Source organism: Lacerta agilis, chromosome 6, assembly GCF_009819535.1.
Source record: "Lacerta agilis isolate rLacAgi1 chromosome 6, rLacAgi1.pri, whole genome shotgun sequence".
In the NCBI taxonomy this organism is placed as follows: domain Eukaryota; kingdom Metazoa; phylum Chordata; class Lepidosauria; order Squamata; family Lacertidae; genus Lacerta; species Lacerta agilis.
In genome coordinates, this window is record NC_046317.1 from 6,688,443 (window position 1) to 6,714,837 (window position 26,395).

Here is a 26,395-nt window from a genome sequence, read left to right on the forward strand (position 1 = left end):
CCTCACCACCTGGAAGTGGGAGCATGGAGGGGAATTTCGCTACTGAAAAGAGAAGGACGCTGAACACCTTGAAGCAATGTGTCAGAAATATCCCTAGAGCGAAACAGCCACCCGAGGACATTGACGATACAGGGGAGCGTTGTCTCAACGGGCCAGCCTGGGTTCCGCTGGGGCTGCTGCGGGATTCAAGCAAGGGCATCTCTGTCCTGGAGTCCAAAGTTAAAGCTCTGAAAGAGAAGAGGAGCGCCACCCACAGGCAGGCGGAGGCAGCACCCCAGGAGCGGGCTTCTCCCAAAAAGGCCAAGGCCCGGAAAGGGAAGCCGCTGACGGAGCCTGCTCCTCAGGATGCTGTGGTGGAACCTCAGGCCCAGATCCGTACCTACCTGACAGATGTGCTGCTGGACAGCACCGACTACCCACGCCTCAAGCAGGAGGGATCTCAAGGGGCAGTACATACAAGCCTGCTTGTCGACGAATTTGAACCTCTGAAGGGGCCTAAGGCGGCAGAAGAGCCTGCAAGCATGGGCTGGAGCTCACCCGAGGCATTCCAGAGGCTTCCTGGAAGCGACAGGACGGATAAAAGGGGCTCGTCAGGAAACGCAAAAAGGGCATCCCAAAATGGCCTCTGTGGGGCCAGCTCCTTAAAGGACCTTTCCTTCAGCCAGAAGTATTTTGAGGATGCAAACGGCAGAGAAGAGCACCTCGTTCATGGTATGGGTTTTGAAAGCGGTCCTTCTCTCCACAAAGATGACGCCTGCGGGGCGGGAACAACCGGCCGCCTTTGGCGAACCGAGAGCTGGGACAGTCTCTGCAGCGGCGGAAGCAATGCCAGCACCCTGTCCCTGGCGGAGAGAGTGGAGAGGAACCGGTCGATGCTGCAGGAAATGTTGAGCGCGGCGCAGTTTAATAGCCATTCTTTGCGGGAGCTGCATACTCTGCGCCGTCACAAGAAGGATGGCCCAGGCCTTGGGAGAGACGGGCCCAGTTTCGGTATGTGCAAGCAGGGTGAAGAGGTTTTCAGGAAGCGAACAATATTTGCAACTTGGATGGGTAGTGGTGGGGAGACATACTGTAAGAGCTCAGAAAGTATTGCAAAAAGGGGGGACCCGCCAGAACTGAATTTCCATCTCCCTCTCCACTTGATCCTTGCTCTTTCATCCCCTAGACATCTTGGTCTGCACCTCAGGAGATGCAACCACCATACCAAGTCCCCAGCTTATGCTGTTTTTCCCTTCTCCTCACCCTGCAATCCATATGAGGGCCCCTAGTCCATGTTGATGCCACAGATCCCTTTGCCTGTGGTCTTAAAAAAAAAAGTAATTGTGGGGATGGGTTAAGATTTTTGTCACAACAATGGTATGTGAGAGGGGGCTGAATAGATTTACCCCCCCCCTACAGTCCAGCAAAAATGTCCCCTTCTCCGCTACTATTAGCCCCAAGAAGGAAGCTTCTTTTGGCGCCAATGGGAACCAACTTCCTGGGGCTAATAGTAAGCAAGCACATCCTCTCTCAAGAACGATAAGTCCCAGGATTCCTCAGTTGCTGCTGGTATTTTCTTGGCACTGGCAGGAGGAGCCTGCAGGTTTTGGCTGCTGGCTGTCAGCAGGAGCAAGGGACAAGTCCCATAATAATCACGGACACTGAGGTCCCAGGGCAGTAGGAGCCAAGACTATTAATAGGATTTGCAAGCCCAAGCATATATGTGGGTAAATGAGTTAGGCCTCTGGTCTTCGGAGTGCAACGGTCATTAGATTTGAGAGGCCAGGAGCAGTTTCTCAAGGACATTTATTGCTCATGGAATAATTACTATATATGTATGTCATGTCTTGCAGTCAGATCAGGCAGCCAGAAATACACAAAGGGACCTAAAAGAGTACCAAGAGCCCATTTCTTTCCCCCACCCAAAAAGCAGACCCGTTATTTGGGCTTACTGTATATGTTTGCACAGAGCCTAGAGTAGGATGCTTGGGTGGTGCAGAATTGGGACACTAAGAGCAGAATTGGGCCCAAATTTTGGGGGGGTGAGGGGCACTGAATATAAATAGCCTTTTCTCTGCACGAGATGTGTGTTTTCACACACCCCATGCTGCATTTCATGTGGCTAAAGTATACACAACTTACACTATACTTCTCTTGTCCTGTGTCTACAGAGATTCTGGCAAATGATGTAGACTGGGATTCTGGAGTTTCGTTACAGGATTCTGAAGGCTACCGGTAAGATTTCAGAGACACAATCAAAAAAAATATGCTGATAGCCATTTCTGACTTGGAACTCCACACTGCATGTTTGCAGCTGTTTGTGTTCCCATTTAATTTGCAGTTCCCCAGATTCTTTTCGGGAAAAGATGTGCTTTAAATGATTGGTTCTAATCCCCACCCCCCCAGACTGCTTGAATATTGATGAGGGTCATTGCAGACCACTTAATGATTTTTCTGCCTGTTGCAGCAATTGCAGTACGCCATGCTAGATGGTGTACGACTTTTAATAGCATTTTTATAGCTTCTTTCATTTCTTACATATTGTATTTTGTAGAATTCAAATTGTAATGCAATAAAATACGAAGGAAGAAATAAAAATACAATTAAAAGTCAGTTCGAACATATGGGTTTTCCATCTCCCATCTTCAACCACAAATCCACAGACATGCCACAGACTGCATTTTGGGAACCGCAGCTTCACATTACGCTGTGGATGTGATGAGAGGATGGTTTGCTCAAAGGCCATTGTAGCTGGTTTGTTGCTGAAAATAACATTACTGCCCCCGCCCCCCAGGCAAAACATCTGGGAAATTTTGAACTGAAATTACACAGAGGGCTTCTGCACATCATCGGGGGGGGGATGTTTTCTCTGTAAAACAGCAGTTGGCTTCATTGTGCTGCTGCTCCTTCCGAAAAACCTCATCAGAGCAAGATGCGAGCCTCCGTGTGTGCATTGCGAGGTGTGCAGGCTGCAGTGAAAGAGTTAAGCTTAGGCCAGCTGAAGTGAGTCTGTGAGCGGATTAAAATAATCATGAAGATTAGAGTGAAGACCAATAGGGGAAGGTTTTGAGCGATAGGCATGTTGAGTGTGCAGAGAGAAATGGGTCACATGGTGAAACAGTGAAAGCTTTATTTATTTATTTATTTTTAACAGAATTTATTGACATTTTCATAATATAACATAAACCCAACCCCACACCTACAGATAACAAAACAAATACAATACACATAATGTCAGGATTCTTCTTCTTATCTATATACCTTACAAAAAAAAAAATTTCTAGTTCAGAATCTTGACGCTTGACTTCCCCCGCCTATACACCTTCGGTTTTAAATCAATAAACAGTGAAAGCTTTAAGAGGGTGGAACCCCCCCCCCCAACAACCACCCCACCACCCCTTTCCTTTTCTAGTGTTGCCGTGCTCAGAAGATGGGAAGGGATAAAGAAAACCATTGCAGGCTGATGCTTGGCGCACCAGCAGCTATGCAGGGGGGGGGGGGGGAGGTCGGACTCGGCACAGTGTTAGAGGGTGGTACCAGCAGATCCAGCACACTCTTTAGAGGAAGGGCTGTCACTCAGAGTTGGAGTAGCTGCGTTACAGGCATGAGATTGTTCCACGCCACCCCAGGACCCCCAAGCGGTGCAAGATTCCAGGGGTCGCAGGTGCCCTTACCAGGGTCTGTGCCCCCTTTGGAGACAATGAAGCCCAGCAGAGATAGCGGTGTCTTGATTTATACACAGATACAACCTGCACCTAGATGGAGGGATTGCCGGGCATTCACATCCTATGAGGTCTGGTTTCAGCCTTAAGGGCATCTTTGGATTAAAAGGACTGCAAAAAGCCATCCTCTGGGTCTCTTTGTTCCAGCCTGCCATCCCCAGCTCATGTGGAGCTCTGACCCTCCTCCTCCTCTTTCTCATTGCTAACCAACTCCAAGGACCTCCCAACAACCTGTGCCATTCAAAGTTGAAACCCTAAACCTCTGGTGGTTTCCTGGACAGGCCACCGGTGGCCTTTGTCCCCTGCTAATGGCTCATCCAGCTAGCTCTGCCTGAGCTGGCTTAGCTTGTAAATCCAGGGGTGTTCCACGTTTGGCAAAATTTAATCAAACCTTGATTAATTCTAGCCCCACCCCCCCACCCCAACTCATAACATCATCCCAGGTTCAATCCCCAGCATCTCCAGATATGTCTGAAAGAAGCAGGACTGGAAGAGAATTGGATCCAACGTGCTGGAGAGCTGTTGTCAGTCAGTAGACCAGAGCTTTCCAAACCGTGTGTCTCAACACGTTAGTGTGCCGGCTGCAGTGTAGGTGTGTGGCGTGAACACTCCCTGTGCTCCTCCCGGGGCTGGAAAGGGGTCAGTTTCAGCATCTTGGGCTTGCCGATCAGAAGGTCGGCGGTTCGAATCCCCGTGACAGGGTGAGCTCCTATTGCTCTGTCCCAGCTTCTGCCAACCTAGAAGTTCAAAAGCACACCAGGGCAAGTAGATAAATAGGTACTGCTGTGGCTGGAAGGTAAATAGCGTTTCCGTGTGCTCTGGCACTTGACACAGTGTCCCATTGTGCCAGAAGCAGTTGAGTCCTGCTGGCCACATGACCCAGAAAGCTGTGGACAAACGCCGACTCCCTTGGCCTGAAAGCGAGATGAGCGCCGCAATCCCATAGTCGCCTTTGACTGAACTTAACAGTCCAGGCGTCCTTTACATCCACCCCCCCCCCCTTTACTGTGTTGCAAAATGATGCATGTCTAAAAAGTGTGTCACCAACGTGAAAAGTATGGAAAGCTCTGCAGTGGACCATTGGTCTTCAGCTGGCGGGTCACGGCCTGATCTAAGGTGTGTCCCAACAGCAGCACTGTATCATTTTTTAAAATTAAGAAATTGGTTCCCAAATGCATGCATGCTCAGTCTAATGGCGAGTCCTGGGTTTGAAAAAAAGGTGAACATTGGTGTAGACAGTCCTGAGCTACATGGACCAAGAATCTGAATATAAAGCAGCTTCTTAACCCATCTGGTGTAGTAGCTATAGTCTCTCATTTGCAGGGCAATCCTAATGATGTTTACTCAGAAGTAAATTTGACGGCACTTAGGGTGGTTAGGGTTGTATGCCTATATTGCTCAGTCCTGCTCGACCTTGAAGCTCACTATTAACATTGAGTCTGCCACTGTTTCTCTGCTTACGTCTGCTATGCAAGGATGTTGCAAAGATAAAGCAGATTGAAAGAAACCCACGGACACCACTCTGAGTTCTTGAAGGAAGGGCAGAATACTAATATCTGTTTAAGAACAAACCCATCATTTTTGCTTTTTCTGTATCTGTAATTATTCTCTGTATGGTTTTTATTGTGTTATAAATCACTTTGGGAGGCCTCGTGGGAAGCTAGTCATTAAATAAATAAAGACTGGTACAAATCAGTATTTATCAAGCAACACAATACCCTTTTCAGGAGAACAATTAAAACAAAATATCTCATCTAGGCATGTAGAGTGTGCGCCCTTGCTTTTTTTGTGGGAGTGGGTTAGATTACTTCCTGAAGCGAGAAGATCCTTGACCTCAAAACGCACTGGGTAAATGCTCCTTGGATTGTGTGTCTTGTTTGTTTGCTTGGCCTTTTCTTTAAACCAGAGTGACTCCATGAGTCTTGAGGTGACATACTTTGGGAATGTGGAAGCAATTTCATAGAGAAGACCTATTGCCCATTATATGGATGTTGGCTTCTTGGTCTTGCCCTGATCTGTGGGGAAACCCAGTTCTTCAGGTTTATTTGGTGCAGGTGTGCTTGAAAGGCCAGAGCTGGCCCCTGGCAACACAACTAGTGCTGTATTCAGAAGATGTGAATTTGCCAGTGGCGGGCACCTGCAGGATGCCTCTGACATCATATGTGCCAGAGATCTATCTATCTATCTATCTATCTATCTATCTATCTATCTATCTATCTATCTATCTATCTCATCATCATCAATCTGTGGTTTTTTTTGAACAATGTATAGTCTTCCACTCCAGTGTTCTGGGTACCGCAGAGCCTCCCAATTCCTTTAAAAATGTGCATGCAAGGCTGCTTGGGGCTCTCTTCGGTGGGGATGGGGAACACTTTTTAAGGCACTACCAAGTACATCTTTTTACTTGCTGTCATATGTAATTGAACGGCTTCTTTTAGTCTGGAATGTACAAATTTCAGCCTTAAATGCTTTGACCTCCCTGCAGCTTTTCATCCTGGCTGCGTGTCTAGAAATCAGTTTTGAGATGGATGTTACCAAGCTGGCTCTATCTTGACCTAAAAGATGCCACCTAGTGTGAACTCAGGCAGCTGCAGGGGACCTAAACCCAGCCTCTATGAGTGTGCTGTCTCCCCGCCACACTGTTGCCACCGTCACTGTTAAACCACTCTTAATCCTTGTTATTTTTTTCCTAATCCTCCGCTGCTTCCTTGCTCCCTGCTGCTTTGCCTGCAGGGCCTTTGTTCCCAACCAGGAGCTGGAGCTGAGTCCCAGGCATGAGCAGGCCAAGCAACTGCTGCAGAGAGCTCGCATGAAGGCCAGGACGAACCCGCTCCGAGCAAGCCATAACATCCTGCCTACTGCCCCTCAGGAAAGGAGGTAAGGCCAGCGATTTATCCTGCTCTGGGCCTGGGAGGCAGATCAGGGAAGAGGGCAGGAAAGAAGGATCTGTGTCGCGTTTCCTGTCCTCAGCCCTCCATTCCAGCTTTTGCATTTCTTGCCTTTTCATCTTTCACACTTGTAAACCGCTTGTGCTGTTTGCATCTATAGTTCTCCACTCCCAAAATTCAATACACTGCCAACCGTGTACCTGTTTGCTGTGCTCATTGAATACATTTGTACCTAATGCTTGGGGGATTTTCTGTCAGCCACCCCCCATTGCGGGAACTATATTGTCTATCTTCCTTCATCTCATCAAGGTGTTAGCACGTACTGCCTAGTCTAAAACTATGGTCGGAGTGAGGTGCTATGCCAACTAATAAAGGAGAGCACCCCAGGAATTTTAATGTGTGTTGTTACTGGACCAGGAAAACAACAACAACGTATGTGATGAAAAACATAACTTTGGACTGAGATGCAAACATTTGATGGAGTGAAATAATCAATTCTATTAATTGCAGTCACACCATTTATATGACTTGGGGACCCATAATTACCAGAACAGGGACTAGCTGGTTCCTGTACAGAAATGTAGTCATGAATATAAACGCAAGAACATATTGTATGGCAAATTCACTTGACCGAACTTTTTAGAATAAGATTTAGGGGGAAAACGATGAGCACCATTGTGACAGCTAAAAGGTCTTTCAGCGTAGGAGGGGAAACATAACTTGACATGGATGTTTACAAAATGTGTGGCAAGCTGCTAGATCTCATGGGAAACTGAATTCCTGGCCACCGTGCTGTGAAACCGTTGTTTAATGCTAAACAAACCAGTGTACTGGTCTTTTGTTGTGCAACAGATGAGGGTATCGCTCACTCTCACATGGCCAGCACATCAAAGATTATTGTAAGCACTAGTGGAACACATTCTCCGTCTCCTATGCCAAGCACACTGGCAGCTTATGCAGAGTTATTGAATCTGGAGGATTATGTTGATTGACTTTTTATTTCATGACAACAAGAGAGGCGCCAGGGATCAGATCCTTGCATCGAGGCACACTTGTGGTGTTTGCAGAACAATTTCAAACATCATCTCTAGAGTAAAACGAAAACATATCCACCAGCAGACTTTCCCCTGTCTCTTGCATTGTTGCTCTATATTCTACCCTTCCTCCTATGCTCTGCAGGAAAAGAAAGCACTTTTAATATAAATAGCACGGGTGCTCCAGATCCCATAGAAAATGATCACGTGGATCTAAGAAGCGTACGTGACTGTCAGCTGGGTGTCTTGGCCTAACTCAAATCTGACTTGGGGATGTAGCCACTCCGAAGACCAAGGCTTGCATGTCAGGAGAGCACTTGAAGTTTTCCCTCTAGCTGTAGGGAGCTAGAATAAATCAAGGAGTCAGCCGGGGCCTGACATCAGCAGGTCCTCTTTAACAGCGCCATCTGGTTACTTGTGCAGTTGCTGTGTGTTGAGCATGAGTAGTATCGTTGTTGAGTTATCCAGTCCTGAGCCACCCTCGATTTTAAAAGAGTAAATCCATCTCGCTGATTTGCCGACACGTGCTTCTTCTTTTTTAAGTCTTGAGACTCTGAAGCCATTGGCTTTGCAGATCACAAGCCTGTTGGTCAATCCTAATTGGTTCCTTGGATCTTCCCCTCATTCAGTACACATCCGTAACCTCTGAGCGGCCCTTCCTGCTAGAATGAGAATGCAGCTGCAGGAGAGTATTGGCACTTTTTGCAAACCAACATCAAACCTGAGGTTACGTGAAATTCATTCACAAACACACACGACACAACCGGCTGCACATAAATAAGCTCTTCAATATATTTCTCACAGTATCAAATATTTCTCTCATACATAATCAGCATGTGAAGAACAACGAAGTGTAAAGATCAACAAAGTAAATAGAAGTCCCAAGAAACCGGTTCGTTCATCATACAGTCCAAATATAAGCTAGTTTCTAATCCACATATGCCTCTGTGTATTCATAAGGTCCAAAGAATCCAAACGGGAGGTGGCTACAGTTCCACGACAAGGATTTCCTTGTTTCGTCCTCCTGGGCTTCGTCAGTTGTACATATTTCATATGATGTATATCAAGATTATGTCATCAACACTATGTAATGAGATCCATAATCTTGATATACATCATATGAAACATGTACAACTGACAAAACAAGGTCATTATTCCAGAAATCCTTGTCGTGGAACTGTAGCAATCTCCCATTTGGATTCTTTGGACCTTATGAATACACAGAGGCATATGTGGATTAGAAACTAGCTTATATTTGGACGAACTGGTTTCTTGGGACTTCTGTTTACTTTGTTGATCTTTACACTTTGTTGTTCTTCACATGCTGATTATGTATGAGAGAAATATTTGATACTGTGAGAAATATATTGAAGAGCTTATTTATGTGCTGCCGGTTGCGTCATGTGTGAGAGTATTGGCACAGCATTGGGATCCTGGTGAAGGAGATGCCAGGTTCAGTGTCCGTGTGATGCTTGCAAGGCAGTCAGGATACATTTATCTTGTTGAATGGATCTTGGAAGAAAGGAGATAAGCCAGTGTTTTTCAACCACTGTTCCGCGGCACACTAGTGTGCCGCGAGATGTTGCCTGGTGTGCCGTGGGAAAATTACTTTATATATAGTCAATATAGGCACAGAGTTAATTTTTTTAACATTTTCTAATGGTGGTGTGCCTCGTGATTTTTTTCATGAAACAAGTGTGCCTTTGCCCAAAAAAGGTTGAAAAACACTGAGATAAGCTTAGGCCATTGTTTGTCAAACTTGGGTCCCCAGCTGTTATTGGACTACAACTCCCATAATCCCTGACTACTGGTCCTGCTAACTAGGGATGATGGGAGTTGTAGTCCAACAACAGCTGGGGACCCAAGTTTGAGAAACACTGCTGCAAGTAGAGAAGTTACAAGTACCACCTTGGTAAGCGTCCTAGGTGCCCATTAAGCCAAGTGGTGCCATCCGCCCAGCATTTGGAGGCAGCTCAGTCGGAGGCAAGGATGATGAGTGCGAGCAGGCCTACGGTCTTACTCTGTCTGTTGTGTGCCTCAGGGATGGCTGCGGGATCTCTGCTGCGGACGCAAAGAACTTTGCTCTGAAGGATGGGGACCCCCACGCCGGCGGCAACTTGAGCGACTCGTCCAGCGGGGAATCCAGCAGCGAGCAGCAAAGGAAGCGAGGGCCGTCCCCATCCCGAGTGCGTTTCGAGGATGAGTCTGCGCGAGATGCCGAAGTCCGCTACTTGGAGCGCCTGCAGCTGCGTCAGAAGCGGGTTTTGGATTCCGTCCTCCTGTCTCTGGGCCGCGGGCCGCTGGTCTCCAAACCGGATCTTTCGGATTACATCAACGGTGAGCTTCACCGCAAAGAGAGCGGCGGCGGCGGCAGCAAACCCGGCTGGGAACAGCAAGGCGGCAGGGGGCGCTCTGAGAAGAGGAAGCCTCTGGTGGTCAACGAGGAAGGCAAGTGCAGCGCGTGCGGGTCTTACGTCAGGAATCTGGCAGCCAGTCAGAACCCAGACACTGGTGCAAAGCAGACTGCGAAGAGTGTGCATCAGTCTTGCAACATCCCCCGAGAGGGCAAGGAGCTAGTTCGGGCCAATGAAAGCAAAGAGCTGAATGCTACCCAGGAGGACTCGCGAACCAGGGCCTTGGGTCCCAAAGGAACTCCGCTGTGGATCCTTCCTTCCCGTCAGCGTGTTTACACAGAGCGCATCAGGGAGACGTACATAGGGGAAGTGACTTGCATAGATGAGGTGGATTCTGCTCTGGACAGCACCACGGATACATCCGACAGCTACAGGACGGACAGCGAGGAGGCTGGTGCCAGCGGCCAACGGCCAGTGGTCAAAAGTTCCCGGCACAGTGGGCCTGGTCCGGATCCCGGGCCGTTTTCCCCTTCAGAGGGTGAAGCCAAGAACAGGAAGGCCAATGGGGAGAGGCCCAGAGCAGATGGCAGCTGCCATGCTAGTGGAGGGGAAATTGTGCCTCGCAGAGGGGAAACAGCATCGAGTGCTAATCAAGCCAATGACTGTTCCTTGAAGGGGGCCTCTGAGGTCAGAGATCAGGTGACCAAAATGGCAGCCAGTAAGGCAGAAGCCTTTCCCAGAAGCAGCCAACCTGTAGATCTGTATCAGCTGGTGAAGAAAGGCAGGTCGCAGGAACATCCAAAGCTGTCCAAGGCCCCATTAAAGCAATCCACACCCTCCTCCCACCCTCAGCAGTTGCCTTCCCATCTGGTCCCTGATGGTGTCGCAGACTCCGTGAACAAGAAGCCGGTGGAAACTTCCAACCGAACTCGTAGGCCAACGAACAATGTAAGTCAAACCAAGCAAGAGCAGGGCCCTTCCCAGCAGCTAACTGAAGAGATGAGTGCCGGCTACAACTTTGCTTACCGAGTTCCTGCGCCGCCCACCACTGGAAAAGCCCATCCTTCCCCTATGCCTTACAGGAGGGCTGCTCTGAGCGGCAGCCACAAGCTCACCAGCCAGGATCCTGGGCGGGTGGACCAAGCCAATGAACTGTCAATTTACTCGGCCTCCCCTAATAGCTTCCAGAATGTGTCTGTGTCTGGGCAGGAGGAGGAGAGTGGCCAGCAGAATCCAAAGATGCTCTCCAAGAACCAGCTGCTGGCCTTGTCCACCAACAACTGCAACAACACATATGCCAAGCACGAGCCAAAAACCTTAGTGACTGCTACCGTGAAGAGCAGAGAGGAGCAGCCCCAGGAGAGACAGAAGCTGGAAAAAAGTCAAGGTAAGAGGTAATGTTGCCCTTTGGACAACTGTAGAGAGGGGATCACGGTAGGCCGTCCAGCAAGGCAGTCCAGAATTTGTACTCGAGATAATTTGTGCAAGTAGGATTGATTTATCCAGTTATTGAACTTGCATGGATTTGCTTATTTTTCATGCCTGACCCTGATTGTGAATATTTAAGTTTTTCCAAAAGTTTTGATTAACGGTACCTTTAGCGTGGGTGAAAAGGAGCCAAGAGCTAAGCAAAAGGGGGGGGGGGAAGCATCCTCCATGAACTTCCTTTTAAAGCAACCTAAATTTTGCAGAGCCTAGGGCTTGCTGATCAGAAGGTCGGCGGTTCAAATCCCTGCGACGGGGTGAGATAGATAGATAGATAGATAGATAGATAGATAGATAGATGTTTATTCGGCATTTGCACCCGTCATACAATACAATCATACAATACAAAACAAGCAGTCAATCAAAAATCAGATAAAATCAAATAAAACGATAACCCAATACAGGCCGCGGATATAATAACACAACTCACAGGGACCAATATTATCACTTCGATAAAACATATATAAAAAGAGCTTGGTCCCAGCTCTTGCCCACCTAGCAGTTCGAAAGCACGTCAAAGTGCAAGTAGAGAAATAGGGACCGCTCCAGCGGGAAGGTAAACGGCATTTCCTTGCACTGCTCTGGTTCGCCAGAAGCGGCTTAGTCATGCTGGCCACATGACCCAGAAGCTGTACGCCGGTTCCCTCCGCCAGTATCGCGAGATGAGTGCCGCAACCCCAGAGTCGGACACGACTGGACCTAATGGTCAGGGGTCCCTTTACCTTTTCCTTACCGGATCTTGCAGCAGCAAATTTCGAGGTTTAATAAGGTGCCATGCGAATAAGAAAAAACCCTACAGAGTTGTGTCTTTGCTGGGTATTTCCTCTTGCTTTCCAAATCTGCTTTTGCAACCAGGACTAGAAAGCCTATTTTCAGAGGCAGGGAATGTGGAGACGCCCAAGATGCTGTCCCAAACCGGGCACCTGTGAAATGCAGAAGATCCCCTGTTTTAGCGGACGAGGAATTCAGATGAATTACCTATTTCAGCGTTAAAACATAGTTCCTGTTACCAAGCAGTTATAAAACACCTGAATAGTAGTTATGATTTCTTTTATATGAAAAGGAGCCAATAAACATCTTGGTTTCCAGGTGTCAGTTGGAAATTTAAGTAGATCTTAGCATGCCTGAAAAGTTAGGTTTTTCTCAAAAATTACTAGGCTTTAATTAAGTTTAGTCACATGTCATATAACAGAGACAGTTTCTGGAAAACACCATTTCCCACTAGATACAAATTCCTCACATCTTGATTCAGAATGGGCATGCTTGTTGTTCCCTAGCTCTTTCAGAGAATTCTCCGAAAAAGCTTTTAGCAGGCTCATTCTTTCCAAGTAATTCCCTGCAGATGTTTTTTTTTTTGCTCCTCCAGAGGAGCTACATGAGCTCTATTCAGCAGTCACAACAAAATGCCACACTGTAGTTGTGCTGTTGATGTAGCTTGTGTATCGTTTTTGTGGACATCATAGTTGCCAAACTGCAGCGATGTGCCTGTTGCACATACTTCTGCTTCTACTGGAGATGTGCCGTAGTCAGACCTTAGCATGAGGGTGATGGAAAGCACAAAGTTTGGTCACTGAAAATGCAATCATTCAGACTTCTTTTCATGATTCAGAACCTTACTTTTCCCCTGCTCCGTGTTTAACCCATTTCTGCAAAACCTGTTTATTTAACTTAAAAGGTTAAAAGTCATTACGTCCTCGCAAGCAATTGCAGTTGGGGTGTAAGAAGTGAAACAAAGAATTCGCAGCACCCTCACCAAACTACAGTTCTCTAGCTTTTGGGGGCGTATGGGGAAAGCGATGACAGTCAGATAGTACAAAACTTAAGTGTGTGTAAGGGTAAGATGTACCCTTAGATTTCCAAAGCCGGATTCCTACTCTAGCCTGGGCAGCATCTGAAATGGGGCGGGGGGGGGGCACTTTTGTTAATAAATAAGAATATGCCCAGGCACATTAGCTGATGGTGCAAGTCCACCCCCAGGAGGTGTGTCTGTTTTTTTTTAAAGCAGAGGCCATTGGAAGTGTCTGTGTTGTTGCAACAGGTCCACTGTCTTCCTCCGCCCCTGGTGTTTCCCCTATTGCTGCCAATGCCATCACTTCTGCTGCCATTAGTCTCTCGCCAACAAGGGAGGAGGAGACCAACTTGACAACCTCAGCTCAGCCAATCCGTAGGGAAGCTTCAGCTGCCGAGGCTCCAAAGACAAAGCCATCGAGTGCAGCCCAGCGGTGAGTAAACATGCCATGAAGCAATGTGTTTGGGCGCCAGCCGTTAGATCAAGCCTTCCTTTTCTAAAGTCCGGACCTGCAAGGGGCATCTGGCGCATAGCTGTCAAGTTTCGGATTTGAAAATAAGGGATCAGCACCCTCACCTGTCCTGGGGACAGTCTACAGTTCTCAGGGACAGTCCACGCCGCGGTAACCCCCCCCCCCCAAGCAACAAATTAATTTACACCAGGAAAGAGCTCCCAGGAAAGAGAAATCAGGGCAGAGAAAAGAAAGCACTTATTCACGCAGCACACGGTTAACCTCTGGAACTCCCTGCCACAGGGAGCAGCGATGGCCACCAACTTTAGAAAAGGATTAGGCAAATTCATGCAGGAGGAGAGGACCACTGCTGGCTTCTGGCCAGGTTGGCTCTGCTCTGCCTCCAGTTAGGGGCAGCAATGCTCAATCTGAGAACCTGTTGCCGAGAAACATTTGTCTATTTTATCTTCTTCTTTATATATATATCTGTCTGTCTGTTTGTTATTAGGTATTTATATTCCACCTTTTTCTCCAAGGAGCTCCCTGGTCCTAGTCCTCATTTAATCCCCACAACAGTCCTGTGAGGTAGGCAGGCAGGCAGGCAGGGCTGAGAAAGGCAGGGACCCAAGGAGTCCCCGGACTCCAACTCTCCTTCCCGGAAATAAGGGAAATTTAAGGGATATCAACAATAAGGGATAGCTGCGGGAAATGGCTTGGAATAAGGGAGTTTCCCGCAAAAAAAAGGTAGACTTGACAGCTATGGTCTGGCGGCTTGCACCTCCGTTCCGGAATTTCCCTTTTGTTCTGATGGAGAACTAGCCACAGCTCAGATCTGATAGCATAAGACCTTTCTTCAAACCGGTGATGTGGCCAAACGGTGTTTCATCAGCGCATTGGGTATTTCTTACTTTCCTTTAAGTTGCAAGAAAGGAGATTCCTGCTGAACCTCAGGAAGACCTTTCTGATGGTAAGAGCTGTTTGACAGTGTGACGGTCTCCCTCGGGGAAGTGGTGGGCTCTCCTTCCTTGGAGGTTTTTAAGCAGAGGTTGGGTGGCCACCTGCCATGGATGATTTAGTCGAGATCCCTGCATCGCAGGGGGCTGGACCAGATGACCCTCAGGGTCCCTTACAGCTCTACAGTTGTATGATTCTTTGAATAAAATGCCAGCTCTTCCTCTCCTTCAGTGCTGCAGCCTTTCGTACACCCAGATGCAGCCAGGTCTGCCGGTGCCCTCTGCTCTCTCAGCCTGGGCTGTTTCCTCTCACTGCCAGTTAGCACAGCCCTGTGGCGCTGCCAGCTGGCTCTAGACCTTGCCACTCTTCCTGCTGCTTTTGCCCTCTCACTCCCCACCCCCACCCCCACCCCTCAAATCTGCCTTGGCCTGCTTCTCCCTCCCTGCCAAAATCCCCAGACAGCTGTTGCTATGGTTACCTTTCTGAATCAACGGAAATTTAAGGCTTTTCCATCTTACCCAGGGATTATATTGAAAATGCTGTAATGGCGCACAGTATTGTTTTCTACCAGTATAAAGTTTTTAGTGAAGTCCAGTTTCATACCAGCCAAAATTTAGCAGAATAAACTGTTGGGCACAATTCAGTTAACGTTGTTATCTAGTTATTTGACATGGTGAGTAAAGTAATTGGATCATATGCAAACTTTGTATAGCATTTGCTAGAAGCATGTTGATTTTTAAGTGACTGCCATGGGTGCTTTCCTTCCCCTCGATTTAAAACATCATTGCATTGTGGAATTGCAGAGTTGGAAGGGACCACGAGAGTCATCTAGTCTAACCCCCCTACAATGCAGCAATCTTTTGCCCAACATGGGACTTGAACACACAACCCTGAGATTCTCTAGAAAAGGAGGGGTTATAAGTCTGATAAATGAGGGGGTGGGCATCCCTACATGCGCGCACGCACACACACACACACACACACACTGCCACCTGTCCTAATGATCACTTATTTTTGCTAGTCTGTAGGCTATAGCATCCAGATCTCAAAATTCTGTATGCATTCTTGAAAGCCCTGGGTTTGGGCACACCCTGATAAGAAAACAGAATCCTTGGCAGGATACGGCGGCTCGTTTTTCAGCGGCAGACAAAGTCAATGGGGTACAGGAGAGGTAGAGGAATTCTGAAGCAGGAATGGGGAGAAGTAGGAGGAGCTCATAGAACATGGATTGGGAGGTCACGGTGTCTCCCTGTCCTGGATCTTTTGGACCTCCCTGTGGGTCTGTAATAGGATGTATCCCTTCTGCTCTCTCCCCAGTGTGGTGTAGTGGTTAAGAGTGGTAGACTCGTAATCTGGTGAACCGAGTTCGCGTCTCCGCTCCTCCACATGCAGCTGCTGGGTGATCTTGGGCTAGTCACACTTCTTTGAAGTCTCTCAGCCCCACTTACCTCACAGAGTGTTTGTTGTGGGGGAGGAAGGGAAAGGAGAATGTTAGCTGCTTTGAGACTCCTTCAGGTAGTGATCAAGCGGGATATCAAATCCAAACTCTTCTTTTCCCCCTACCCGTCCACCCCCATTTCTGTGGCTCTTGGGCTTGCTGATCAGAAGGTCGGATGTTCAAATCCCTGTGACGGTGTGAGCTCCCATTGCTCTGTCCCAGCTCCTGCCAACCTAGCAGTTTGAAAGCACGCCAGTGCAAGTAGATAAATAGGTACCACTGCGGCGGGAAGATAAACAGCGTTTCTGTGTGCTCTGGTTTCCGTCGGCAGAAACGGTTTAGTCCTGCTGGCCACATGACCCAGAAAAGCTGTTTGCGGACAAATGCCGGCTCCCTCGGCTTGAAAGCGAGATGAGCGCCGCAACCCCATAGTCGCCTTTGACTGGACTTAACCGTTCAGGGGTCCTTTACCTTTGCCTTACCTGTGGCTGCATATCCATGTAAACTTCTCCATGAAGCTTAAATATGTGTTGTTGCAATTTATGCCGTGCTACTCTTGCCTCTCGTTTCCTTTCTCCTTTTCTCTCTTCCCCCTCTACTGTCAAAATGACCACAAGCTTCTTGGGGTTCTCTCGTCTTTGATTACCTAACCCTGTAAAGTTTCATCCATACCGATTGGGCTAGAGTCCTGTGGCCACAATAAAAAGAACCTCTGCTGTAGGGCAGATAAGTGTGCCAAACTGCCTTCTGATCCCAGCGTGTGCATTGGGTTTCCTGAAGAGGTCCCAGCAACATAGAGGGAGGGCCTGTGCATACCCCCCTTGCACGAAAGATTATTCATCAGCCTGCTAATGGTTACAGTTTTGCATCATAACTTTTTTAAAAAATCCTTTGTGATTTTAGTCACAAGGGAAGGCTTGATACGGTTATCCGGACAAATGAGATTTTCTGGTTAGCATTCAAACACAGAAACATTTGCCTTTAAACCAGCTTGCTTGCTTCTAGGCACTCTGAAGTTTCCTCAGAAGTGAATCTACACAGGGGCGGACCTAGGGGGTCTCTGTAAGTTGGTCCCCGCCGAGGGCACAGGCCTAGGGGAGCACAAAAATCACGTCTCTCCACTGGCTCCGAGTGGCTAGGAGGGAAGCTAGCAGAGGCAGTCAGGCAGGCAGAGGGGTGACAGAGGAGGAGGAGTTGGGGCAGGCAGAGCAGAGCAGACCCCGACAAAGAGGAAGTCGCTGGCGGAGTATGAAAGGGGATGAAAAGCAAACCTTTTGAGTTACTGGTCCGTAGTCCCCCCCGGGCTTTGGAGGCGCTGATACAGTTCCTTGCCTCGGGTGCAAGGGAGCCTAGGTATGCCTCTGGTTCTACAGGAAGGGATCCACAGAGTTCAAAATGCTTTTATTCTCGCTTCTCATAAAGGCGCCCATACCCACGTTTCACAAGGCACACTTCCTCATGCTTAGAAACGGAATGTGCGCGGCTGGTGTGGACGAAACGAGACACACATCCAGTTCGAAAGGAACGCCGCTCCAAGTTTCTGAAGTTTGATTTCGTTTTAAACTTGCTAACTTACTAAGTGCATCATGCGGCCCTAACCGTTTGGGCAGCCCTAGGCCAGAATAATGCGCAGAATGGGGAGCAAGCCAGGTGCAACGTTTTGCGTAAGCAATTAATATGCATTTTCTTAAAAGACAAGCAAGCAAAATGGGAAGCAAGCAAAATCTGGACCACTGCAAGTTTGAAAGGTTTTTAGAAACCCTTTTCTCCCCTCCCCAAGTTGCTGCTAGCTGTGGAAGAAAGATGCCTTTGGGACAGGTGAGGCATCATCTGTCAGGAGGTGGCTGTATCTGACAGGGCCCCTTGAGGATTGTGGGCTTCTGCCTGCTGCTAAGGGTTTCTTATGAAGGCCCCTTGCATTTGGAGAAGGTCTCTGTAAAAGCTGTGATTTCCTGTGGGTCAGATTTGAGAGAAACGAGTCTGGTAGACTCATGAGAGCCAATGTTCCCATTCGTTATTACTATTACTGTTTTAAAAGTGTGAGACTCCATTCTGCCAGTCTTCTGCCACTTCAGGTTTTGTGTGCATATTGGCATTTTGAGTGTTAAAAGAAAAACTCCTGTATCTGGGCATGATAATTTGGCTTAGCTTTCTGCCAACTTAGGGGGTTTGTTGTTGTTGTTGTTTTATAGTGAGGGGGGGGGGAAGTATTTGATCCCCTGCTAAATTTGCCCGTTTGCCCTCTGACGAAGAAATGACCAGTCCATAATTTTAATGGTAGGTTTATTGTAGCTGGGAGAGACAGAATAACAACAGGAAACCCCCCAGAAACCCAGAAGACAAAAGTCAGAGATTGGTGCGCATTATAATGAGTGAAATAAGTATTTGATCCCTTTGCAAAAGATGACTTAGTACTTGGTGGCAAAACCATTGTTGGCAATTACAGAGGTCAGGCGTTTCTTGTAGGTGGCCACCAGGTTTGCACACATCTCGGGAGGTATTTTGTCCCACTCCTCTTTGCAGATCCTCTCCAAGTCAGTAAGATTTCAAGGCTGATGTGTAGCTACTCGAACCTTCAGCTCCCTCCACAGATTTTCGATGGGATTAAGGTCTGGAGACTGGCTAGGCCACTCCGGGACCTTAATGTGCTTCTTCTTGAGCTACTCCTTTGTTGCCTTAGTGAAGACACCAGGTAGCCTGACATCTGGCTGGTTCATAGGGGATCAAATACTTATTTCACTCATTATAATGCGCACCAATCTCTGACTTTTGTCTTCTGGGTTTCTGGGGTTTTTCCTGTTGTTATTCTGTCTCTCCCAGCTACAATAAACCTACCATTAAAATTATGGACTGGTCATTTCTTCGTCAGAGGGCAAACGGGCAAATTTAGCAGGGGATCAAATACTTCCCCCCCCCCTCACTATAAAACAACAACAACAACAAACCCCCTAAGTTGGCAGAAAGCTAAGCCAAATTATCATGCCCAGATACAGGAGTTTTTCTTTTAACACTCAAAATGCCAATATGCACACAAAACCTGAAGTGGCAGAAGACTGGCAGAATGGAGTCTCACACTTTTAAAACAGTAATAGTAATAACGAATGGGAACATTGGCTCTCATGAGTCTACCAGACTCGTTTCTCTCAAATCTGACCCACAGGAAATCACAGTCCCGATCAGTGTGCAGATTGGTTGGCCACAGATATAGATGCTGTCATCATTATGTGAGAAATAAGAGATGGAATGGGAGATAGACTGCATCCCTTGTCCTCCTTCCATGATGGTCCTTGATTCAGGCATGAAGTCCCTTGCCTGCAGTCTGAAATTGCGTGCAGGAAAATACTAATTTCATGAAGCTGATCATCTAAGGGGGGAAAGGCTGTGGCCACAGAGTGGCATTATTCCGTTTCTTGGCACCTCTGCAACAAAAGCCCTGAAAGCCCTCTGAAATGTGCAGTTTTAGAATGGAACTGCCTGAGGGAACTGCACTCCAGGCCTTTTCGATCTCTGCGATGTACCATGTGACAGATGTGCAGATTAGCTCTTACGGCTGTTTGCTTCGTGACTTTGCTGTTTTTGTTTGTTCTAAGCCTTTGAATGCCTTTTAAAACCTTCCCTCGTGTTTTATTACTGTCGTTTGGTTATTGTGATCTCTGGCAAATGGAGCTGCGAGTTATCCCTGGCTCTTAAACTGGCCTGGCGGACTTCTTTTGTCTTCCAGCAAACCCTTGGAGATCTACCCGGAGCCCAAGAAGAAGCTGTTTGCCAAGAAAGGTGTCTCCTCTTCTCCTTCTTCTGCATCAGGACTAAAGAAGTTCTTCACCACTCTGAGTCAGAGCACCAAGCAGAGGCTGGGCAGGTTCCGCTGCTACAGCATGGAGCAGATTTGTGCCCCGGAGCCGGGAGCTGCAGCACCCACTGAGGAGCCAGGCCCAGGTGCCACCAGCACACCCAAAATGAAGAAAGCACCTTCCCTGCAGTCCTTGCAGCTGGTGAGTCCAAAGGGTGCATCTCATGATCAGAGGTCGGAGACCTTTTTGGCTGGGGTGTGCGTGTCAGATCTTTGCCCGGTTCCATTCCTGCAAGCCAACTTTGAAAGGTTGGCGGGGCAAACCACCTGCGCAGCCAATCCAACCAACTTCAGCTCTCCCCCACCTATCAGCTGAGGGCCTGGAGAGCTGAAGTTCACTTTGTACAGACATTGGCTGTGCAACTGAGTTTCCTTTTTTTTATTTGTACGAGAATTTTTACATTCATTGTATAATCTCCGTCAAGTATTGAATTTCCCGTACAGTTTTTTCCTTTTTCCCTTCCCACCCCCCTCCCCACCCATGGTCCATTGCAAGGGTTCAAACAGTAGACCTCAGCCACGGGCACAGAGTCATTAATTTCCACCGAATGTCTTCCCCCCCGGTTGTTATTATCCATTGAAAATAGAGCTTCCATCTGGTCTTGATCATCGTAGCCTTGACCTTCCATGATGTTTCCTGTGTCGTGACTGCGACGATTTCCGATTGGATAAAATCAAACAGATAATTAGACCAGACCTCTTCTGTCCATTTTTTTCTATCCTTCCACCCCAGCGCTATTGTGCAACTGAGTTTCCTATGGGAAACTGTCTTGTACAGCTGATGCACCGGTTTTCCTGCCAAAGCCTGCTTTCCCTTACCAGTGCAGAGTCAGGAGCGCCCTTAAAGGCTCCTGTGCAACCTCATATCTGGAGAAGTGGAGGAAGGCCTTGCAGGCCAAATTTGGCCTTCGGGTCAGAGGTTTCTCCACCCTTGCACTAGGTGGCTTAGATCTGGGACTTCAAGAGGCAGGAAAAACTCGGCCTACTTTATGTAGGGCACCAGCTATCAAATTGTGTTCAGGGGTGTCATGGTGGGGAGCCTCTCCTAAAAGACAGTTTGCCCCTCTCCACTGATTCCCTCCTCCCCCATCTTGCAGAAATTCTAGAGTCCCTAAGACAGTTGGACAGCTCCTCGTACGCTTCCTCCTGCCGCCCAGCTGATACCAAACGTCTTGCTCTGCTATCCTTTGGACCACAACAGGGAGGCTGAGAGGGGAGACTTGTTGTCTGGTCACCCCAGGACCACCGTGCACACTGCCCAGTCTTGCACCCCGCGGAGGTCCCTTCAGTCCTGCTAATGCAGTAGTTTGACTTCACCCACAGAGGCACACTCCCTTGTCTCTCAAGGCGGACTGATGCCCACAGCAACAGCCTTTAACCTTTCCAGTCCCAGGAAGCACATTTTAGCCTAAACATGTGTTTGAGGACTCATTTAAGGTTTTTTAAACGTGTATTTGTGCTGCTGGCAAGGCCATTCTTAAGTCAGGCTGCGGCCCAGGAATGGGGTTGCAACCCACCAGCTGAAGACCAGTTTTTGTAGTTATTCTCTCAGTTCCCCAGTACAATGGCCAAGCCCAATTGTTCTGGCCAGTGCCCCAAGTTGCACTGCCATACATGCCCTACCATAGAAGCAGCCAATTTGGTGCCCTCGGTATGCCCTTAGGCTGCAACTTCTTTGTAAATTCCAGTACAAACTGACCTGTTCCATGCCTCTCGGACTACTGTGCAGATTAAAAAGGAGTTATAAACACTGCTGTAAGGTCTGTGGGGTGGTTGCTCACGAGTAACCAGGCAAGACTCCGACCTGTCTTTTTACAGGTTTATTGTGCATGCTATTTACAGTGCAGAGCTACAAGTACATGTCTGTATCAGTCACTGGCAGAATCCGGGAGTGGCCCCTTCCGGCTGTGACCCCCAACGTAAGAGTTTAGGTATCCAAAATCTCCTCCTTCCCTCCTTGCGTTTCACCCCTCTGCGCACTTGGGGCGCCGGAAATGGCGTGTCTCCCTCCTTGCCCGCTGAGCGAGGGGAGTGCAGGGTCTCTCCAACATCCCCAGAGCCTCTGCTCTCCAGACCCAGAGCTGCCTGCCCCTCCCTACTGGAGACATCGCTGCTTCCTCCGCTGGGAGAGGAGGTGCTGCTGGTCAGGTGGGGCCGGGGCTCTCTGTAGCATCCCGAGAGCCCTTCCACCACCCTGCGCTGAACGGGGACAGTTCCCTGACAACTGCCTTTCATACTGTCCAAACGTTCAGGCAGATTCAACATATTTGGGATTGGAAATGACGATTGTTAGGCTTTCTTTGCCCGGTGTCTTCTGTTTTTTAAAAGCAGAATCCCGGGGTTGGTTTTCTCAACCCTTGCTCTGGCTCAGCTCCTTCATTCTCCCACTAGGTGTCGCCATTCTGCCAACCAAGAAAAGCCTCTTCTGTTCAAAATCTACATTCCTTACTGGGCAAGGCTGACCGGTCCAGTCTCTATGCACTGGGGGAACCAAAGGAGGAGGAGGCTGCTCTAAACAGGTAACGCTGAAAATCCTAAATCTCCCATTTTTGTCATTTCTTCTGAAACACTGTGAAAGCAGCAGATCATGCTACGCCTGGTTATTTCGGGATCTGGGATGACGTGTTTGGCCTTTCAACTCACTCCCACTTGGCTGTAAGCGACACATTACATATACAATAGTATCGTTCAGAATGGGAGCCAGCGGGTGGCCTTTTCGGCAGTAAACCCAGAAGAACAGACCCAATCCTGCCCCTGATCATTGCTTATGTATGTTCTGAAGGGAATTGGACATCTTAAAATGCACCTGCCCTTTGGGTGAATCTGCCTATTTCTGCTCCATGTCACTTTTGCAAATGTTCTTTTTCATCCACGTTACTCTGCCGCTAATTTTTATTTATTTCTTTTAATATGGTTTTTATTAATTTCTTTTTTAACACAATATTTCAGCATACCAAAAACAAAACAAATAAATTGTTTGCTCTACTGAGCTCGTGACTTTCCTCCATCCCTTCAACCGGTTTTTAATTTTCAGATCTTTGTGTCACACTTTATATCCTGTACTATAGACCTTTATATCCTTATGCTCAACCCTGTCTCAATGGTCTATAAAGTTTTGAGATTTGCAGTTTTTTTCGTTGCAGAATTTATATCAATCCCGCTAGTGTCTTCACATTTTTACAATAATTATTCATATACCCAATAAATTTACTCCGATCTCTTTGAAACTTTTGGTCATCTTGGTTCCGGATCCTGCCTGTCAGTTTGGCCAGTTCCGCATAGTCCATCATCTTCGTCTGCCACTCCTCAATCGTTGGTAATTCCTGCAATTTCCATCTTTGGGCTAATAAAGTTCTTCCCTCTGTTGTGGCGTACATAAATAGTCTTTGGTCTATCTTTGCAATTTCTTCTCCCATCAAACCCAGCAAAAAAGCCTCAGGTTTTTTGGGGAAGGTATATCAAAACAGCTTATTTTTAAACAAAATTCACATTGGCTTGGTTTCAGTGTAACTGGCTGGATGTTACATGCTTGAGCATTGGGATTGTGTCGCCGCCCTCTCTTTCCTTCCTTCCTTCCTTCCTTCCTTCCTTCCTTCCTTCTCCTGTGTTACTGCTAGGAAGCGATCGGAAGCTTTCGTTTCCATTGTCAAACCTTAAAACTAGCTAATTTTAACTATGGTTTACAGAAACAAGCAAGCTTCGTACGCTGCAGAATGAAGTTGCTTCATTTCCGTCACATAACTAGGATTAACCGTGGTTTGCCTAGTCGGTAGGTTAAACTACATATAATTTAACAGAATATGCACTTCCTGTTTGCACCAGTATCCCTTCCTCTTCCCAGGAACGCAGGTGCCCCACATCGGCGTTCCCTCAGCGTGGAGGACATTGGCTCCCCTAACTTGGCGAGAACCGTCGGGCGGGTGGTGGAAGTTTTCCCAGACGGAACAAGCCAGCTGGAATTGCAGCGCCGCCCAGAGGGCAACTTCGGATTTCGTGTCTCGTCAGGAAATGGCCGTCCTGACACAGGTATATATATGTTCAGTGTAGGGCAGAGGTGTGGAACCTCAGGCCTTCTGTGCTTCTGTTCCTGGCACCTGAGCCCTGGCCCTCCTTCCTCCCCCTGGTGTTTTTGTCTGGCTGAAGTGTGTCCTTGGACTCTGATGTCAGGCACAGAATGTCCAGAGGAATTAGCTCTTCGTTGTCAAAAGCAGACTTATAAGTTAGGGGGAGGCATGTCCATCAGCCCTTCAGCTCTCAGCTACTCCTAGGTGTGCACCTGTTTCTGCTGGGAAGCAAAGACAGTTGAAATACTGCCCAAACATAAAGGCTTCATCCCTGGTCTCCCATAACTCTCAGTGCATGCACTGTTTTGAGGTGCTCTGATGCTCAAGAGCAGAAAAGCAGATTGTGGAACACTCCCAAATACCTTGTTATGTGAGAGTCCGTCTCAGCCTTTTTTTTTTTAGGCTAAGCCTGTCACAAAGTGGGTCAGATGGCGGGAATAACTGAACACAGATGTTTCCACCTTCTTTCCCCAAGCAGGCTCCTGAGAATGTTGCAAGATTTGTGGACTAGGATGGCAAATGTTTTTTCCTGGCTTTAAGCACTCTGGCTCCAGGAATTAAGTGTTTTCATTGCATTGCACTGCCCTGGACTTCTCAGATACTGTCCCCACCCTAAGAGGTTTCAGATATGATTTGGGGTACAGCCGAGGCTGATCAGTGACAGTTCCTGGTTCTCACTTCCCCGGAAGCTTTTGTGTCATTAAAGAGGTTCTACAATATATTTGGAGAAGATTCTTCCCAGCCCTTATCCCGTTCCTCCTATCCAAAACTTTTTCTCTTGTGTGCGCCTTTGGAATTTGCTTCCTCTGCCCAGCTATGAAATATATATTAAGCATAAACCAAAGCTGGAGAGGACTTGCTTGATCATAGAATCCAGACTGTGTCACCCGCCCATTTTTATTCAGTGCATTGCATGCATTTTAGTGAGGCGGCCTTGCGGGGAGGGTGCTGCAGTGTCCAGCCCCCTCCCTGAATTTTCTCAGAGAAACTTGGAGATAGAGGGAGAAATGCTGGCGCACGGTGCTTCAGTGGAAACTTGGAATTGGGGTTTCAGCACCTTGTTCCGCTGCTGTTGGCATCTCTAATGCAGGTGTGTACATGTCTGGCCAGGCTGCAGGCAGTCAGAAGAGCAAGAGCAGAAGAGCTGGCTATCAGCCCAAGTGAGCCAGAAAAAGGCGTGTAGTCAAAGCCAGGCAGGAGTCAAAATCTAAGGGGGAGAGAGAGTTTGGATTTGATATCCCGCTTGATCACTACCCGAAGGAGTCTCAAAACGGCAAACGTTCTCCTTTCCCTTCCTCCCCCACAACAAACACTCTGTGAGGTGAGCGGGGCTGAGAGACTTCAGAGAAGTGTGACTAGCCCAAGGTCGCCCAGCAGCTGCGTGTGGAAGAGCGGGGAAGCGAACCCGGTTCCCCAGATTACAGGTCTACCGCTCTTAACCACTACACCACACTGGCACTCAAAAAATTAATGATCCTTCCACAGGAGAGAGCAAAATCCTCAAGCTCAAAGGGTTTTATAGGACCTGGTGAGGCACGATTGCTCATTTGAGTTGGGTAGGCTGGTGTTGCAGTCTAGATGGCACTCTTGAAACCCAGAGCTCAGCCTGCCAGTCTTGCCTTGGGAACAGACCACCGATGGCACAGGAGGTAAGACGCAGGATCCTATTTGCTGAGGGTCTTGGGTTGAGAGATGGCACCTTACATGCCACATGAACAGAAGCAGCTGCCCACTCTGCCTCTTCACTGTGTAAGTAACATCTTGCTTGGGAATATGACATCAAGACTCTTCCATCTCCAAAATCTCTGTCTAGGGGGGACCATTTCATATGCTCAAACCAGGATCCATTGAGACCAAGAAAAGAAAGGAGAGGGAGTGATTCCGTTGCTTTGGATACGGAAACCAGGAGACTAGAGCTGCCTGCATGAATAGCGCTGGTTGCTTTTTAAAGCTATTTTCATTCTGTTTTACTGGCAGGCATCTACGTCCAGGAGATGGCAGATGCCAGCACAGCTAAACTGTATGCTGGACTCCTTGGAGTTGGGGACGAAATCCTGGAGGTGAACGGTGCCAAGGTTGCTGGGCTGGGCCTGGCCCAGATCAATGAACTTCTCTTGTGGGCAGACACTCTCTCGGTTAGAGTGCTGAGGCAGAGGCCCGTCCGGCGGTAGCAAAGAAGCATAACGTTTTCCCTGCACAGTGCAAAGGAGTCTCCCGTGCCTACTGGACCTGCCTGAGACTTGGAGCAGAGCCCAGCTCAAACCTCCGTACTAATGCCTTTCTGACTTGAATGTGGGCTGTGACACCGCCAGCCCTCTGGATGACGCTGCAATGCAAGCCAGCGTGCGCGCTGAATGTTTAATTTATGCAAAGATATGGGTCTCTCT

The 26,395-nt window shown here is 48.1% G+C and overlaps 1 protein-coding gene across 1 annotated transcript; it reads left to right on the forward strand.

Annotated features, from left to right (window-relative positions):
• Positions 1 to 26,395, forward strand: KIAA1614 (KIAA1614 ortholog). Its single transcript, XM_033151318.1, has 9 exons — positions 1 to 990; positions 2,151 to 2,214; positions 6,435 to 6,578; positions 9,665 to 11,364; positions 13,501 to 13,684; positions 19,816 to 20,086; positions 22,336 to 22,463; positions 23,786 to 23,970; positions 25,986 to 26,395. The coding sequence occupies exons 1-9, from the start codon at positions 24 to 26 to the stop codon at positions 26,177 to 26,179; spliced, it is 3,837 nt and encodes a 1,278-aa protein (XP_033007209.1). The 5' UTR covers positions 1 to 23; the 3' UTR covers positions 26,180 to 26,395.